This window comes from Oncorhynchus masou, chromosome 13 (assembly GCF_036934945.1).
Source record: "Oncorhynchus masou masou isolate Uvic2021 chromosome 13, UVic_Omas_1.1, whole genome shotgun sequence".
Lineage (NCBI taxonomy): Eukaryota > Metazoa > Chordata > Actinopteri > Salmoniformes > Salmonidae > Oncorhynchus > Oncorhynchus masou.
In genome coordinates this window covers 42,645,475-42,661,493 of record NC_088224.1, presented here as the reverse complement: position 1 = coordinate 42,661,493, position 16,019 = coordinate 42,645,475, and the positions used below count along the sequence as shown (strand labels likewise).

The following is a 16,019-nucleotide window of genomic DNA, read 5'->3' as shown; positions in this document are numbered from 1 at the left end:
TAAACATTGGGGCAGACTCCACCTATGTCGTTGGGAGTGTTGATGTGACATCACGAAGCTAGAAGAATATTTTCTTCTGTCAGGTTCTTAGCTTGTCATTATGACCATATTTCCCATTCAGTGTCCACTTTTAACTTAAATCTGTAGGCCTATTCCATATCCCCTTGACAATTGTTTTGGTCACTGGTTTTGGTTGACATTTACCAGCAGGGGTAAAATAGACAACCCTCAAATTAGCATAAAAGGGACACCCCTCATAATAGAGTTATCAGACAGAGATACGAGAGAAACCACCTCTGTCTCTTCAGACCAGGTCTGTCTTTGACATCATGAATATCTCCTCTTAGGCTAAATATCCCTCTTACGATATCTTCTATAGATGAAGATCATACCTGGTAGGTTGATAAAAGTGTGTCTGTGTGTTGCTTATCATTACTGGGAAACTAGCCTCGGTTCCAGGCTTCGCACCTTTGACAGAGGCGTAACCGACCGGAAGGCTTGCTAATTTGGCTAGAGCATACTGTATGTAGTTCACTTTGCTTTCAGCGGTTTTAGGCTACAATACTCTCACTTATTTTGCCCACAGAATTAAACTTTTGATGTTGTATTTTGGGGTGTGTCATGTGAAGTGTGTCTGAGGGTTTTATTTGTGTGTTTTGTGGCTTTGGAACGGTTACAAGTCAGTTTGTTTTGTGATGGGGGATACGTTCCAATGTCAAGGACTTATGCATTGTGTGGCTCTGCAAAGAGAGCACCTTCACAAAGAGACAGCCATGAAAACAGGATCTGTGTTTGAAGGAACATTCCCACTCCGGGGTTGGCTTTTCTCTAAGATATTTCACCTTCAGTTCTTTAATGACGTTCTTTGTCCAGAAAGAATGGGATAGGTGTTTGGATTGACAGGCAGAAGGCTTTAAACAGTGAGTTGGTATTTGGAGGTTGGAGGATTTTTATTTGTTAGTGGTCAAGAAACAAGACCCAGTTCTTTAGGCTTCTGGAAAGCCTATGAATATGGAGTTAAGACATAGCTTCTAGGAAAATGAAAAAAAAATACAAATGTAAATAGGAACATAAACCTTTGGAGAGAAAAAGTGAGATCCTTGGTTTATATGACTCATGGGGAGGATGGAAAATAATGAGTAGCTTACTGCTAGAGGTTTGTGAGCCTTCCCATGGAGCAAACCAGTTGGAGTAGCAACAGCAAATAGATCACTTTACACCACACTACTTTGATGACAGAAACTAGGTCCAGGAGAGATCTAGATTAACATCTCACTTTATGAGATGTCTCCCACACTACCTTCAGAGATGGTGTTTAATTTTTTTATTCGTCCTTTATTTAATCAAAAGTCACATTGAAATGTACATCTCTTTTACAAGAAAGACAAGAAAGAACCATACATAGTAAACACAACATATTGGGGCGGCAGGGTAGCCTAGTGGTTAGAGCGTTGGACGAGTAACCGAAAGGTTGCAAGTTCGAATCCTCGAGCTGACAAGGTACAAATCTGACGTTCTGCCCCTGAACAGGCAGTTAACCCATTGTTCCTAGGCCATCATTGAAAATAAGAATTTGTTCTTAAAACTGAGTTGCCTACTTAAATAAAGGTAAAATTAAAAAATAAGACATAACATAAAACATAACAATGAATGGAAGTTAAAATGGTGCATAGTGCAAAAGTAATCTAAAACTTTAGGTTTAAAAACATTATCATTATTGTGTTTGTCTATATAGTATGGTATTTACGGTATGCTAATAGTTGCTCTCACACATGAAGCAGGAATGTGGCTTTGGCCACACCACATCCAACTAAGGCTATTGTAAATAGAGAAGTTGAAGAGCGATCTGACTAGACATATTTTACTAATGTCAATCTATGTAATCTTTACTGTGTTACCTGAAGGCTACAATCAATAGACTTAAATGTACCTGGCTAAGTAAAGAAGCAAAATCATGCAAGTCTGAGTGGACGAACGAGAAGCAAAGAGATTGTGGAAGGAAGGGAGCGAAGGAACGAGCAAGAGAGAGTGGGTGGGAGCTCGGCCACTTTTGCCAGCAGTCTGAGTCAGAAGGAGAAAAAAAGGTGGGAGCGGTGCTCTTTCGCTCTGCTCTCTCGTAAGTTGCAAGCATGTTGGCTTCCTCTTTGGTTTGAAGTCCAGGACGGCGGCACCACACCCCTGGCTGGCCCCCCCCCCCTTCCTCCACACACCCTCACCTTTCACCCGGGCTCTCCCACCTGTCTCTGGATCCTGCGAGACCCCACTCGGTCCCAGGCCTGATGCCGGAAAGGCCCCCTGGAAGCGTGTTCCCAACCCTGGTGGTTGTAGGACATATTGTTACTTTGATCGCTGTTTGGCAGTGGAGGCAACGTAGGAGGCAGTTAAGAGAAGGTAAGACCAGCTGGGGAAAAAAACTTGTTACGAGGCTTACTGTACTTCAGTAAATATGTCCTTGGGGCACATGAATAGAGATCAGAAGGTCTCTAGTCGTCACCATTTGTCTGAAATGGTCTGCTCTCTCTTCCCTCTCTATTCTCTGTGCTTTTGTGGTGCATGCTGCTCCCCCTCTTCTTCTCCCTCTCATCTCAAATTTCCTGACTGTAAAGTTGGTGGTGTTAACCCTGTAAATGCTGGCTGTAATGTGATGCTGTGGTATTTTGTTGACTGACGTTGCTTCGCAGTTGGATTCACAACTTGTAGTTCCGCCTCAGTCTTGTCTCACTTATCTGAAGTTGTTATGAAGGTACATGCACTAAGGAGAAATAAATGATTCCCTATCATTGAAAAATAACCTCTAGACAGATATGATAATTTTGTTTCACGTGAAGATCATTTGTTCTATTTGTGAGTGTGGAACATTTATGTGTTGTTGTGTGATATGGCATAGGGAGTTTGATCAAATAATAACGTTTCATTTAATACATGGTAAATTTGAATGGTCTTGTGTAGTATAGACTTTCATACAAGGCGATTGCAGTATAGACTTGCATACAAGGTGATTGCAAAAGCCCTGAATTGTGATTTTTGTTTTCTTCTTCGAACGACTCCTTTTGTTTATGAATATGTTCAACATGCTGTCACATTGGTCCTATATGGAATGTTCACAATGTTAATGGTTATAGACATGGCTATTATCAGGCCTTCTGGTCTCTGAAGAAATATCACACACACGATTTGGCTCAGTTAACCTCGTACAGTTTAGCTTGCTACGTCCCTATACCTGTGGCACAGACACCTCTTTCAAATGTAATGTATTGTTGACACAGCTTGTCACAGTGAGCCTGTCAGGCTTTCCTCTGCATAACAGTGGGACAACCACACCCTTAGGCAAATTACAGGATGCCTGAGTTTAAGGCTGCAGATGTCGCGCGTGCGAGAGAGGGGATCATTACCTGCACTTGTGAAATGAGAAACACCCGTACACTAAATCGATGAGACAATAAAGTAAAGTTGTAATGCAGCCAGCTAGCCATAAGAGGATGCTAAAATCGGCATCAGTCTGAGTAGCTCTTTATCTGATGCACAATCTTCTTTAAATGAAATTTTTGGGTCTAATTTGTTCTAATTTGTTGTTTTCCTGAACCTTGGCCAGGTACCGTACCTTGGCTGGTAATGACTCTTGACCCTAAGCGACTCTGTCCAGATTGACGAGTCTCACAGGAAGTCACTAGACGACCCACCTATTTAGATAAGGGATTTCTACAGCGTTGTACTTTATTTAACCAGGGAAGTCACATTGACATTGACATCCCTTTTTTCAAGTGAGCCCTACTTGTTTTGTTAAGTAATATCCTTACTGTATGACCCAAATCGTATTAAATTCACACGTTATTCTATTGAATCCACAACTAGACATGCTAACTGATAATATGTTGGCTTGACTGTGAGATGTCAGGCAAACATTTCTTTGCACAACTAGACTGTGGGTTATCTCTACCTCTGCGTGTTAATATTTAGCTGCTTTGCATTCGGCCTGGTCAACTTTCAGCACTGCAGACAATGCATAGGGAAGGGCAGAAGTCGATTACACTTGTGGTTTCATTGCTAATGTTACCTTAGTAATAATTAATGCTACTGTTTTCACTGTTGTCATACCATATTGGACTTCTTTTAGCAGATTATTGGATGGCTTCTGTGTTTGATGAACATATTACACATTCAAAATAAATACTTACAGTTGAAGTCAGAAGTTTACATGCACTTAGGGTGGTGTCATTAAAACACATTTTTCAACCTCCACACATTTCTTGATGCCAAAACTATAGTTTGTTATAAATGTGTGGAGAGGTTGAAAAATTTGTCAGTTAGGACATCTACTTTGTGCATGATGACACAAGTAATTTTTCCAACAATTGTTTACAGACCGATTTATATCACTTTATCATAATTCACTGTATCACAATTCCAGTGGGTCAGAAGTTTACATACTTAGTAGTTGACTGTGCCTTTAAACAGCTTGGAACATTCCAGAAAATGATGTCATAGCTTTAGAAGCTTCTGATCGGCTAATTGACATCATTTGATTCAATTGGAGGTGTACCTGTGGATGTATTTCAAGCCCTACCTTCAAACTCAGTGGCTCTTTGCTCGACATCATGGGAAAATCTGAAGAAATCAGCCAAGCATACTATCTGTACAAACAATAGTATGCAAGTATAAACACCATGGGACCACGCAGCCGTCATACCGCTCAGAAAGGAGACGCGTTCTGTCTCCTAGAGATGAACGTACTTTGGTGTAAAAAGCGCAAATCTATCCCAGAACAACAGCAAAGGTCCTTGTGAAGTTACTGGAGGAAACAGGTACAAAAGTATCTATATCCACAGTTAAACGAGTCCTATACTGACATAACCTGAAAGGGTGCTCAGCAAGGAAGAAGCCACTGCTCCAAAACCGCCATAAAAAAGCCAGACTATGGTTTGCAACTGCACATGGGGACAAAGATTGTACTTTTTGGAGAAATGTCCTCTGGTCTGATGAAACCAAAAACATAACTGCTTGGTCATCATGACCATCATTATGTTTGGAGGAAAAAGGGGGAGGCTTGCAAGCCAAAGAACACCATCCCAACAGTGAAGCATGGGGGTGGCAGCATCATGTTGTGGGGGTGGTTTGCTGCAGGAGGGACTGGTGCAGTTCACAAAATAGATGGCATCATGAGGGAGGAAAATTATGTGGATATATTGAAGCAACGTCTCAAGACATCAGTTAAAGCTTGGTCGCAAATGGATCTTCCAAATTGACAATGACCCCAAGCATACTTCCAAAGTTGTGGCAAAATGGCTTAAGGACAACAAAGTCAAAGTATTGGAGTGGCTATCACAAAGCCCTGACCTCAATCCTATATAAAATTTGTGGGCAGAACTGAAAAAGCGTTTGCGAGCAAGGTGGCCTACAAACCTGACTCAGTTACACTAGCGCTGTCAGGAGGAATGGGCTAAATATCCCCCAACGTTTGAAGGACAATGGTACCAAATACTAATTGAGGGTATGTAAACTTCTGACCCACTGGGAATGTGATGAATGAAATAAAAGCTGAAATAAATCACTCTCTACTATTATTCTGACATTTCACATTCTTAAAATAAAGTGGTGATTCTAACTTACCTAAGACAGGAATTTTTACTAGGATCAAATGTCAGGAATTGTGAAAAACTGAGATTAAATGTATTTGGCTACGGTGTATGTAAACTTCCGACTTCAACTGTATATTGGTCACATTTTGGATGACGGTGGAGGGACAACCATGGCCGCCCTGGCACTTCTATAAGGCAGTGCTTTGATTGACAAGGGTGCCTTTGACATAGTTCAGTTATAGGGGAGGTGAGTGTGCAGCAGGCGAAGGGCGTTTACCCCCCCCAAACAGTTAAAAAAAACTGGCCAACTCACACACACACACAGCAGAGGTTGGGTGATAGTGCTTTACTCAATCCCGTGCACATGATGTGTGTTGTGTGTGTGTGTATCCTGGATACCACCATAACAGACTGGAAGTTCCCCAGACTGGCTCTGTGGGTCTGTAGGCATGTGTGCTATTCAGTGGCTGTGTCCCAAATGGCATCCTATCCCTACATAGTGCACAGCCATATAGGGAATAGGGTGCAATTTAGACACACCCAGTGTGTGTGCTTTAATAATCAAAGAACCATTAGCACAGCCACAGTGCAAGATCTTAGCGTCACTGCTGATTGAATGTGTGTATTTGTACAGCATTTACTGTACCTTGCACAGACCAAGAAAATAGTATTTATGTATCAATCTTTGGCCACATTGAAGAGCTTTGGCGTGGGCTTTAAGTTGATCTTGGCAATGGCTTCTCCTAATAGTAATAGTGGGTAATAAAGCAGTCTGTTCATGCAGCCAAAGCGGTAGACTGTCTTTGTTTACGAGTTCCATTGAGATGAGAAACACTTCCTGTTGTGTTCTTTTCTCAGATGTTATTCTTTTACTGCACCTTTATCCTTGATTACTTTGGTATTGTACTTTTCATCAATTCTTGATTAGTTCTTATATGCAGTTCTTGATGGAATCTTTATCTAATCCAGGGGTGTCAAACATACGTCCTACGGGTGGTTTGAGTAAAAACTCTAGCTCAATATATTTTAAAATGACTAGAACCAAATTGAAACTGTGTAGAAATGATAATGGACCTATACTCATAAAGTTTCTTGACTGTCTAGCTCGCTAATAATCACAGTGCACAGTCAATGGTCCTACATTCAAACAGTTTCTTGATTGTCTAGCTTGTTAATAATCCCTAGACAGTCAAGGAGCATCGAAACATCCAAAAATGATGGATAGAGAAACATGTTTTGCACATTTTGACAGCAAGGAAATATAACCAATTTCCAGTGCGACCTTCTGGACCTCGTTGAAGACTGAATGCAAAAATCAATGCGACGGTGTAAAATCAATGCGACACCGCTGATCTAATGTAACAAATGACACACCCTGGCAATATCTAATGTGATTTAGGTCTCGAAAAATACACACAATTCTACCAATGCAATGTACTCCACCAATTTTCAAGATTCAACCAATACTAAATACTCCACCGAATACACAGTACTCCAATTCCAGAGTTTCATATGCACATGTGTGCGCAAAGATGTGCCTACATCTTTGTCCCTCTCCAGCATCTTGGCATGTCCTCAACCTCGCTCATTTTCCGCATGTCCTTGCTGATGGGATGGCACTGTTCCATGTCCAGGTGGCACCGCCTCTCTGAGCTGTCTAATTGTGTTTCATAGGATGAAGATCCGGCCTGCCACAACCCTCATAGAGCAAAACTGTCTCGCTCTTTTCAGCGAAATGCCATCAACTACCTCTGCGAAACGCTTGACTCACAGCTTCCAACAAAACGGACCTTAAAGTTTAGAAAGATGAAAAAGGAGTATGCCAAATAGATGGATTAATAGATTTATAGTCAGCATTGACAATGCTGTGCCTACATTATGTGACTAGTCATTAGGAATGTTTTGAAATGTGAAACGTATAATCTTATCGCCTTAAACATAGTTTGTAGTTTTCTATTAAAGTTTGAATTCTATTTTATAGCACACGATATCTTGATCCTATCAGATTGTCCATACGTACATTAGGGCATTAGGTGACCTGAAAGGGGCGGGTTCTAATACATTCTTTACATCCTTCTCTCTCTATGTGTAAGCGGTTCAGTCAAATATTTTCATAATTGAATGCAGCCAAACATTCTTTATGGCTCAAAAAGTACATGAACCCTAAATATGCATTTTGTTATCATCTTTTTCTTTCTTTTTCATATTCTCTGTCAGTTAATGTATTAGTTAAAAATGCTATAAAATAGTTGAATGACATGGATGATGAAAATCTAAAAAGGAAAAAGAGCCAATTTATTCAACATTTTGTGCAATGCTCAGTCTAGCAACCATGATCTAATCCTGGCTGATTTAGCTGCTGAGTCTAAAACCAACCAACAACTCACAATGCATGTACACCCAATGTTTCAGTCAGTTACGGCAATATTACACTGAATGCATTGAGTAAGCATAATAAGGTTAGGAAAATGAACTGACTCCTAGTGGATTTTATCCATTTAAAATGGGTTTGAATGAATGTGTTTGGGAATGGCTTCTTCTCACAGGAAATGTACCCCTATTCGTTTGTCTTATTTTGAACATCATTAAAAGACACTGGAAAATAAATGATGCATTGCTGTTTTCCTTAACCAACACAGCGAGGAAGAAATGAACACATCATCACACCTTCTATTATCTGTCAAACAATGCCCTTGTCAACATGATGAAAACCGGTGGAGAGTAATACCGTACATGAACGAACTTGGTTGAAAGAATGCCAAGAGTGTGCAAAGCTGTCATCAAGGGGTGGCTACTTTGAAAGAATGGAAAATATATTTTGATTTGTTTAACCCTTTTTTGGTTACTGGATGGTTCATTATGTGTCATTTCAAAGTTGTGACGTCTTCACTATTATTCTACAACCCGGAAAATCGTAAAAATAAAGAAAAACCCTGGAATGAATAGGTATGTCCAAACTTTTGACGTGTACTGCATGATAAAAATAGATGTAGTACATTTGACTAATTTAGCACAGTGGCTCCCAACCAGGGGTACTAGGACCTTGGCCTATCCACAGACGGTACTTGAGAAGACTTGTGAGACCATAGGCCTACTGGTAAAATGCACAGGCAAAATGCATTTGGTGGTACGGTACAGTAACCGAAAAGGTTGGGAAGAGAAATGGTGCCAAAATATATGAATATAGTGTCTAATATATAAATCGTGTCTAATATATATGAAATTACCAATGAACCTGAGACGTTTAACAAGCATCTCACCTGTGACAACATCATATGCGCATTGGTGACTAGTGCTATTGACACCATTCCTTCAGGGATCATTATGTCAAAGTTGAAATGAAACACCCTCTAGCAGCTAGTAAAAGAGACATCGCGTGTCGGGATGAAACAGTTTAAAATGAAACAGTCCAGACAGATTGTTATATTGGGGATGGCCTTTAGTATCGCATTTCAATAGCACCGATTAAGAACGCATTGTCCCGCAGAGGCGGGCGCGTGTAGAATGAAGCTACGGGAGACTGCGCTCACTGGGTAATTTCCTAAACAAAATAATGTGGGCTGGGCTTGAGAACGTGAAGATTTGACTCATTGTAACTTAATTACGACAGACCCTTGTTTTTTCATTGTATGTTGAAGAGATATAAAATAAAGACACCGTTTGTTTCGAACGCCGCGTAGTTCCACGGGCACTTCTTTCGACAAAAGCAGAGTGCGCGCGCGACACAACTTTCTGGGTGCTCCGTTTTGGTATGGCGAACGCTCAAGATACTCGTACCGCCGCTGTGTCTTTTCGGTATGGCGGTTTCGAACAGGACATTATTTTTGGACGTGCAAATTACATCAATGAAATGAGCTGTGGAGAAGTGGGGTCCCATTTGTACAGCAGAATGTGTTGCGCAGGTAAGCAGTGTCCAACACTCCGTCAATACAGCACTGCTGGACTGGAGAGGAGGAGATCTGGCAGGGAAGCGTTGGTTCGGGCAGATAACGTTAACCTATTCCATGCCATCATTAGTAAACAAGACTGTAAAGGACTGTTGGCTCAGGGTAGCACAACTGTAAAATGAGACTTCTCAGAATAACCTTATAAGTAACTTATAAGTAATCTCTGCAGTAATATTAAAATACAAGTTATATAGAGTGTATTGTTATAATTGCAGTGTTACTATATGACAAAGTGCTTTATTATTTTTGTGAAAAACCAGTCAGCCTCTTATCTAGACCTACAGTGTGTGTTGTTCATGGTATGTGACTTTCACTAGTGTGTCTGAAATAGTATGTTGATTATATGATTCTCGTGCAAGTCGACCAATGCATAACAGTACAACCTGTACTCTGGGGTAGAGGTAACACAGTAAATGTCAGTCTGAGACACTCCAATTAGTATGGTATGTTACATTTCGTGTGGTATGTAGTAGTTTGTGGATGTCCATCATCCATTTCGTATGATATGTTACAAATTACAATTCGTATGATATGTTATGAATTGCAATCCGTACAATATTTGCTAAATATATGAGACGGTGGCTAACATTAGCTAAGCTTGGGGTTAGGGGAAGGGTTAGCTAACATGATAAGTAGTTGCAAAGTAGTAAGTAGTTGCAAAGTTGAAAAATATGTCCGGAATGTGTTTCGAACACGCAGCCTTTGGGTTGCTAGACATCCGCGCTATATGCCCACCCATCCAACCTACTTTTGTTTTTGCCTTTTGCTTTTGCCCCCTCCCCCTCCCCTTCCCCCCCTTCCCCCTCCCCTTCCCCCCCTCCCCTTCCCCCTCCCCTTTCCCCACGGACTCATCCTCTATAAGACTCAGGCTTTCTGGTGCTCCAGAGGTTTTTGGACAAAACCACACATCTATAAATCTAGTTAAGGGGCTCCCGGTTCCTGTGTGTTTTGGTCTGTTGTCCTGGAAACAGCTCTCACATTTCATTTTTCCACAGTCTTGCATGACTGTCGAATAACATTTGCCAGAACTCTACTAAATGTTGACCTAGGATGTTAGTAGTCATAATGCTGATTTGGTGGTAGACTAGACACGGAGAGGAACAGGTTACAGCTAGACATCAAAGGTTTCTTTATGGTGTAAGGATAAACTGTGTTTGGACAACTCAATAAAAAGTATTGAAATAAAGTTAAGAGGGGGAACTTAGTTCAAGTTTAATTAACCCTGATTAGCTTGATGATTTTTTCGTTGTTGAAAATCTTCATTGTGTCAATAAACATTTCTGATCAACAGGGCATGTTTCTGTAGTGCCTTGTTTTCAACAGAAGAGGGAGACACCTAATTCCACTCACTTATGCCTGCGATACAATTTGGCCTCATCATTCTTGAAATATGAGAGAGTAGAGAGATTATAGTAGAGTAGAGAGTATTACTTTATTAATCTCAATTTGGGAAATTGCTTTAACACAGCATGCATCATCAATGACAGGACATGCAACAATAACCACCACATATATATATATTTTTTAAACACATTGAGACACAAAGGCACATGCACCAACCATAGTATCCCTAAAAGGAATAGTCTGTTTCAGGTGCTGTATTCTATCCTACTCGGGGAAAACGGGCAACAACATTTTCCAACAAAACGACCTCATAAAACAGTCAATCAATTACACTCATTAAAAATGACCGTCCTCAACAGACCTCTTCCAAACTAATGGTCTTCCATACTAAGATGCTGGTATTTGAGATCTGTTCCTTGCAGTATATTTGGAGAAGGATGCATTTAAGGAAGTGTGCAGTTTTTACACATGATTAAAATTAAACATTAATAAATAAAATATGCAACACATCAGATTTTTGTATACAGCATACAACCATGTTTAAAAAAAAAAGTTTGTGTGTGGGCCGATCAATGTCACATGTGGCTTTTTTGAGTCACAGGATTGTGTGGTAGTTTTGGATACAATAACGCATGTATAATATATGAGATGAGAATATAGTCAGGGTACTGGAGTTTTTTTTTCTCATGAAAACCCAGGGGCACATATATGCTCTAAGATTAAATTCCAACTCAAATATTGCGGAGCCAAGAGATTGTGCTGCAGCAATAACAATGACAGTAGTGAATTTTACTAGCTAGTATTTTCTGCCCTCCGATGCCCACGGGCTTCAATACCTTGGCCTTGTTTAGGGAGCTCCCCAAGATTCATAGCATTCCTACATCATAAATCAGAACCAGCTGTGTGTGAGCCATATTATCTCTTGTGTTTTCTTAAAATTCCCATCCTCATTATTGATGGCCATCGCATGCAGAGAGATTTGGTGGGTCGGTGGAGTTGAGATGGAGCCATTGGTGTGTTATCATGGAAAGGAGGCTCCCCATCTGTAGGGAGGGTGGGTACAGCACACATACACCCTGAGCAGGAATGTACTATCGAGTGTCAGGCATCACCTCCCGCCTAAGCAGTCATAATAAAACTGCAATCACATCTCTCATGTCTTGGCATTGTATCTGCATCTGGCTCTCACAGACCTGTAACTTCTTCTTTAAGAGGTTCCTCTGTCCTCCACTCGTTACCTGTATTAATGGCACCTGTTTGAACTTGTTATCAGTATAAAAGACACCTGTCCACAACCTCAAACAGTCACACTCCAAACTCCACTATGGCCAAGACCAAAGAGCTGTCAAAGGACACCAGAAACAAAATTGTAGACCTGCACCAGGCTGGGAAGACTGAATCTGCAATAGGTAAGCAGCTTGGTTTGAAGAAATCAACTGTGGGAGCAATTATTAGGAAATGGAAGACATACAAGACCACTGATAATCTCCCTCGATCTGGGGCTCCACGCAAGATCTCACCCCGTGGGGTCAAAATGATCACAAGAACGGTGAGCAAAGTAACAAAGCCTACCATCAGTAACACACTACGCCGCCAGGGACTCAAATCCTGCAGTGCCAGACGAGTCCCCCTGCTTAAGCCAGTACATGTCCAGGCCCGTCTGAAGTTTGCTAGAGAGCATTTGGATGACCCAGAAGAAGATTGGGAGAATGTCATATGGTCAGATGAAACCAAAATATAACTTTTTAGTAAAAACTCAACTCGTCATGTTTGGAGGACAAAGAATGCTGAATTGCATCCAAAGAACACCATACCTACTGTGAAGCATGGGGGTGAAAACATCATGCTTTGGGGCTGTTTTTCTGCAAAGGGACCAGGACGACTGATCCGTGTAAAGGAAAGAATGAATGGGGACATGTATCGTGAGATTTTGATTGAAAACCTCCTTCCATCAGCAAGGGCATTGAAGATGAAACGTGGCTGGGTCTTTCAGCATGACAATGATCCCAAATACACCGCCTGGGCAACGAAGGAGTAGCTTTGTAAGAAGCATTTCAAGGTCCTGGAGTGTCCTTGCCAGTCTCCAGATCTCAACCCCATAGAAAATCTTTGGACGGAGTTGAAAGTCTGTGTTGCCCAGCAACAACCCCAAAGCATCACTGCTAAAGAGGAGATCTGCATGGAGGAATGGGCCAAAATACCAGCAACAGTGTGTGAAAACCTTGTGAAGACTTACAGAAAACATTTGACCTCTGTCATTGCCAACAAAGGGTATATAACAAAGTATTGACAGACTTTTGTTATTGACCAAATACTTATTTTCCACCATAATTTGCAAATAAATTCATAAAAAATCCTACAATGTGATTTTCTGGAGTTTTTTCTTCTCATTTTGTCTGTCATAGTTGAAGTGTACCTATGATGAAAATTACAGGCCTCATCTTTTTAAGTGGGAGAACTTTCACAATTGGTGGCTGACTAAATACTTTTTTGCCCCACTGTACACTAAATACTTTTTTGCCCCATTGCCCCACTGTACACCTTAGCCAAATACATTTAAACCCACAATTCCTGATATTTAATCAGAGTAAAAATTCCCTGTCATAGGTTAGCTAGGATCACCACTTTATTTGAACAATGTGAAATGTCAGAATAATAGTAGAGATAATGATTTATTTCAGCTTTAATTTCTTTCATCACATTCTCAGTGGTCAGAAGTTTATATACACTCAATTAGTATTTGGTAGCATTGCCTTTAAATTGTTTAACTTGGTTCAAATGTTTTGGGTAGCCTTCCACAAGCTTTCCACAATAAGTTGGATGAATTTTGGCCCATTCCCCCTGACAGAGCTGGTGTGACTGAGTCAGGTTTGTAGGCCTAGCTCGCAAACGCTTTTTCAGTTCTACCCACACATTTTCTATGGGATTGAGGTCAGGGCTTTGTGATGGCCACTGTAATACCTTGACTTTGTCCATTTGGAAGACCCATTTGCGTCCAAGCTTTAAGTTCCTGACTGATGTCTTGTGATGTTGCTTCAATATATCCACATAATTTTCCTACCTCATGATGCCATCTATTTTGTGAACTGCACCAGTCCCTCCTGCAGCAAAGCATCCCCACAAACATGATGCTGCCACCCCCATGCTTCACAGTTGGGATGGTGTTCTTCGGCTTGCAAGCCTCCCCCTTTTTCCTCCAAATATAACGATGGTCATTATGGCCAAACAGTTCTATTTTTGTTTCATCAGACCAGAGGACATTTCTCCAAAAAGTATGATCTTTGTCCCCATGTGCAGTTGCAAACTGTAGTCTGGCTTTTTTTATGGCGGTTTTGGAGCAGTGGCTTCTTCCTTGCTAGAGCGGCCTTTCAGGTTATGTTGATGTAGGACTCATTTTACTGTGGATATAGATACATTTGTACCTGTTTCCTCCAGCATCTTCACAAGGACCTTTGCTATTGTTCTGGGATTGATTTGCACTTTTTGCACCAAAGTACGTTCATCTCTAGGTTCACAGAATGTGTCTCCTTCCTGAACGGTATAACGAATGCTTGGTCCCATGGTGCTTATTCTTGTATACTATGGTTTGTACAGATGAACATGGTACCTTCAGGCGTTTTGGAAATTTCTCCCAAGGATGAACCAGACTTGTGTACGTCTACAATTTCTATGTCTGAAGTCTTGGCTGATTTATTTTGTTTTTCCTATGATGTCAAGCAAAGAGGCACTGAGTTTGAAGGTAGGCCTTGAAATACATCCACAGGTACACCTCCAATTGACTCAAATGATGTCAATTAGCCTATCAGAAGATTCTAAAGCCATGACATCATATTCTGGAATTTTCCAAGCTGTTTAAAGGTACAGTCAACTTAGTGTATGTAAACTTCTGACCCACTGGAATTGTGATACAGTGAATTATAAGTGAAATAATTACTTGTCGTGCACAAAGTAGATGTCCTAACCGACTTGCCAAAACTATAGTTTGTTAACAAGAAACGTGTGAAGTGTTTGAAAAACAAGTTTTAATGACTCCAACCTAAGTGGATGTAAACTTCCGACTTCAACTGTATATGCTCTTTTCATGCTTTCTAAGTTTACCTGCCCTGCGGAGATACAGGACTTGGCAGAAGAGCAGTGTCATCACTTCCCACTAGTCAAGCCCAAACAAGCCAGTGTCTTAAGCAGGCATCCAAAGTATTCTCTCTGCTCTTCTTCATGATCACGAATGTCCCCTTTGAAAGAGAAATATTTATGGTCTCGAGGGTTGAAGGTGTAAGAGGTATTTGGGTGCTATGCAACACACCTGTGGAGACCTGTGAAGGGAGAAGGGGGCTTTCTGCCGCCCGCTAGCATGTCTGCCTGGACTTGTGCTATGGCCTTGACCCCTCCAAATCATCATAACTGTCTTCTGAGTGAAGTCCATGTCCAGTTTCAACTTTCACCAGATATATACATTTGTTAGTTATGGACATATGGGATGTTTTTATCTAGTGAGGCACACTCACAGCACCAAAACACTATTGTTTTGATGTCCTCCATTAAATTCAGACACTGGCTTCCTTATATAAGGAATAGGGTGGTATTTGGGACACAGACTTGAAGTCTGCTCCGAGTCAACCCTCCACTGTCTACTGACTCCTTGATGAAAACATTTCTTGATGGAGGTTTCCCTCTAATTCTGTACTGATGGAAACAGACTGTTCATAATTGAGGGTTCCCTTGTGATTGTGCCATTTGATGTATTGCCTGATGACTTATTTCCATTGCCTTGTACTATACCCTGGTCTGCAATAATACAGGCCTTTCATTCAGCATGGGCTGTGGTAGTTTTAGTTGCATGTACACTCTTCCTCTCTCTCACCACACACTTACCACTGGCCAGAACGCATGGAGCCCTGAGTGGCTATAGCAGATTCTAGTGGACTGTTACTGTATGGTTGTATGGCCAAATCAAAGTTTATTTGTCACATGCGCCGAATACAACAGGTGTAGTTCACCTTACAGTGAAATGCTTACTTACAGGCTCTAACCAATGGTGCGAAAAAGGTGTTAGGTGAACAATAGGTAAGTGAAGAAATAAAACAGCAGTAAAAAGACAGTGAAAAATAGTAGTAGCGAGGCTATAAAAGTAGTGAGGCTACATACAGACACC

At 41.0% G+C, this 16,019-nt stretch overlaps 1 protein-coding gene across 6 annotated transcripts in view; it reads left to right on the top strand.

Moving 5' to 3' along the window:
- The window catches only part of LOC135552367 (plectin-like), a 191,656-nt gene that overhangs the window by 108,078 nt on the left and 67,559 nt on the right, over positions 1–16,019 (top strand). For 2 of the 6 annotated variants that reach the window (XM_064983941.1, XM_064983939.1), the window contains exon 1: positions 2,081–2,391. The exons of 3 other annotated variants lie outside the window; for them this stretch is intronic. In XM_064983941.1, the coding sequence (XP_064840013.1) occupies positions 2,280–2,391 (112 nt within the window). In that variant the 5' untranslated portion in view covers positions 2,081–2,279. Of the gene's footprint in view, positions 1–2,080; positions 2,392–9,144; positions 9,479–16,019 lie in introns of those variants that run through there. One more of the 6 variants, XM_064983937.1, reaches the window with a different exon arrangement.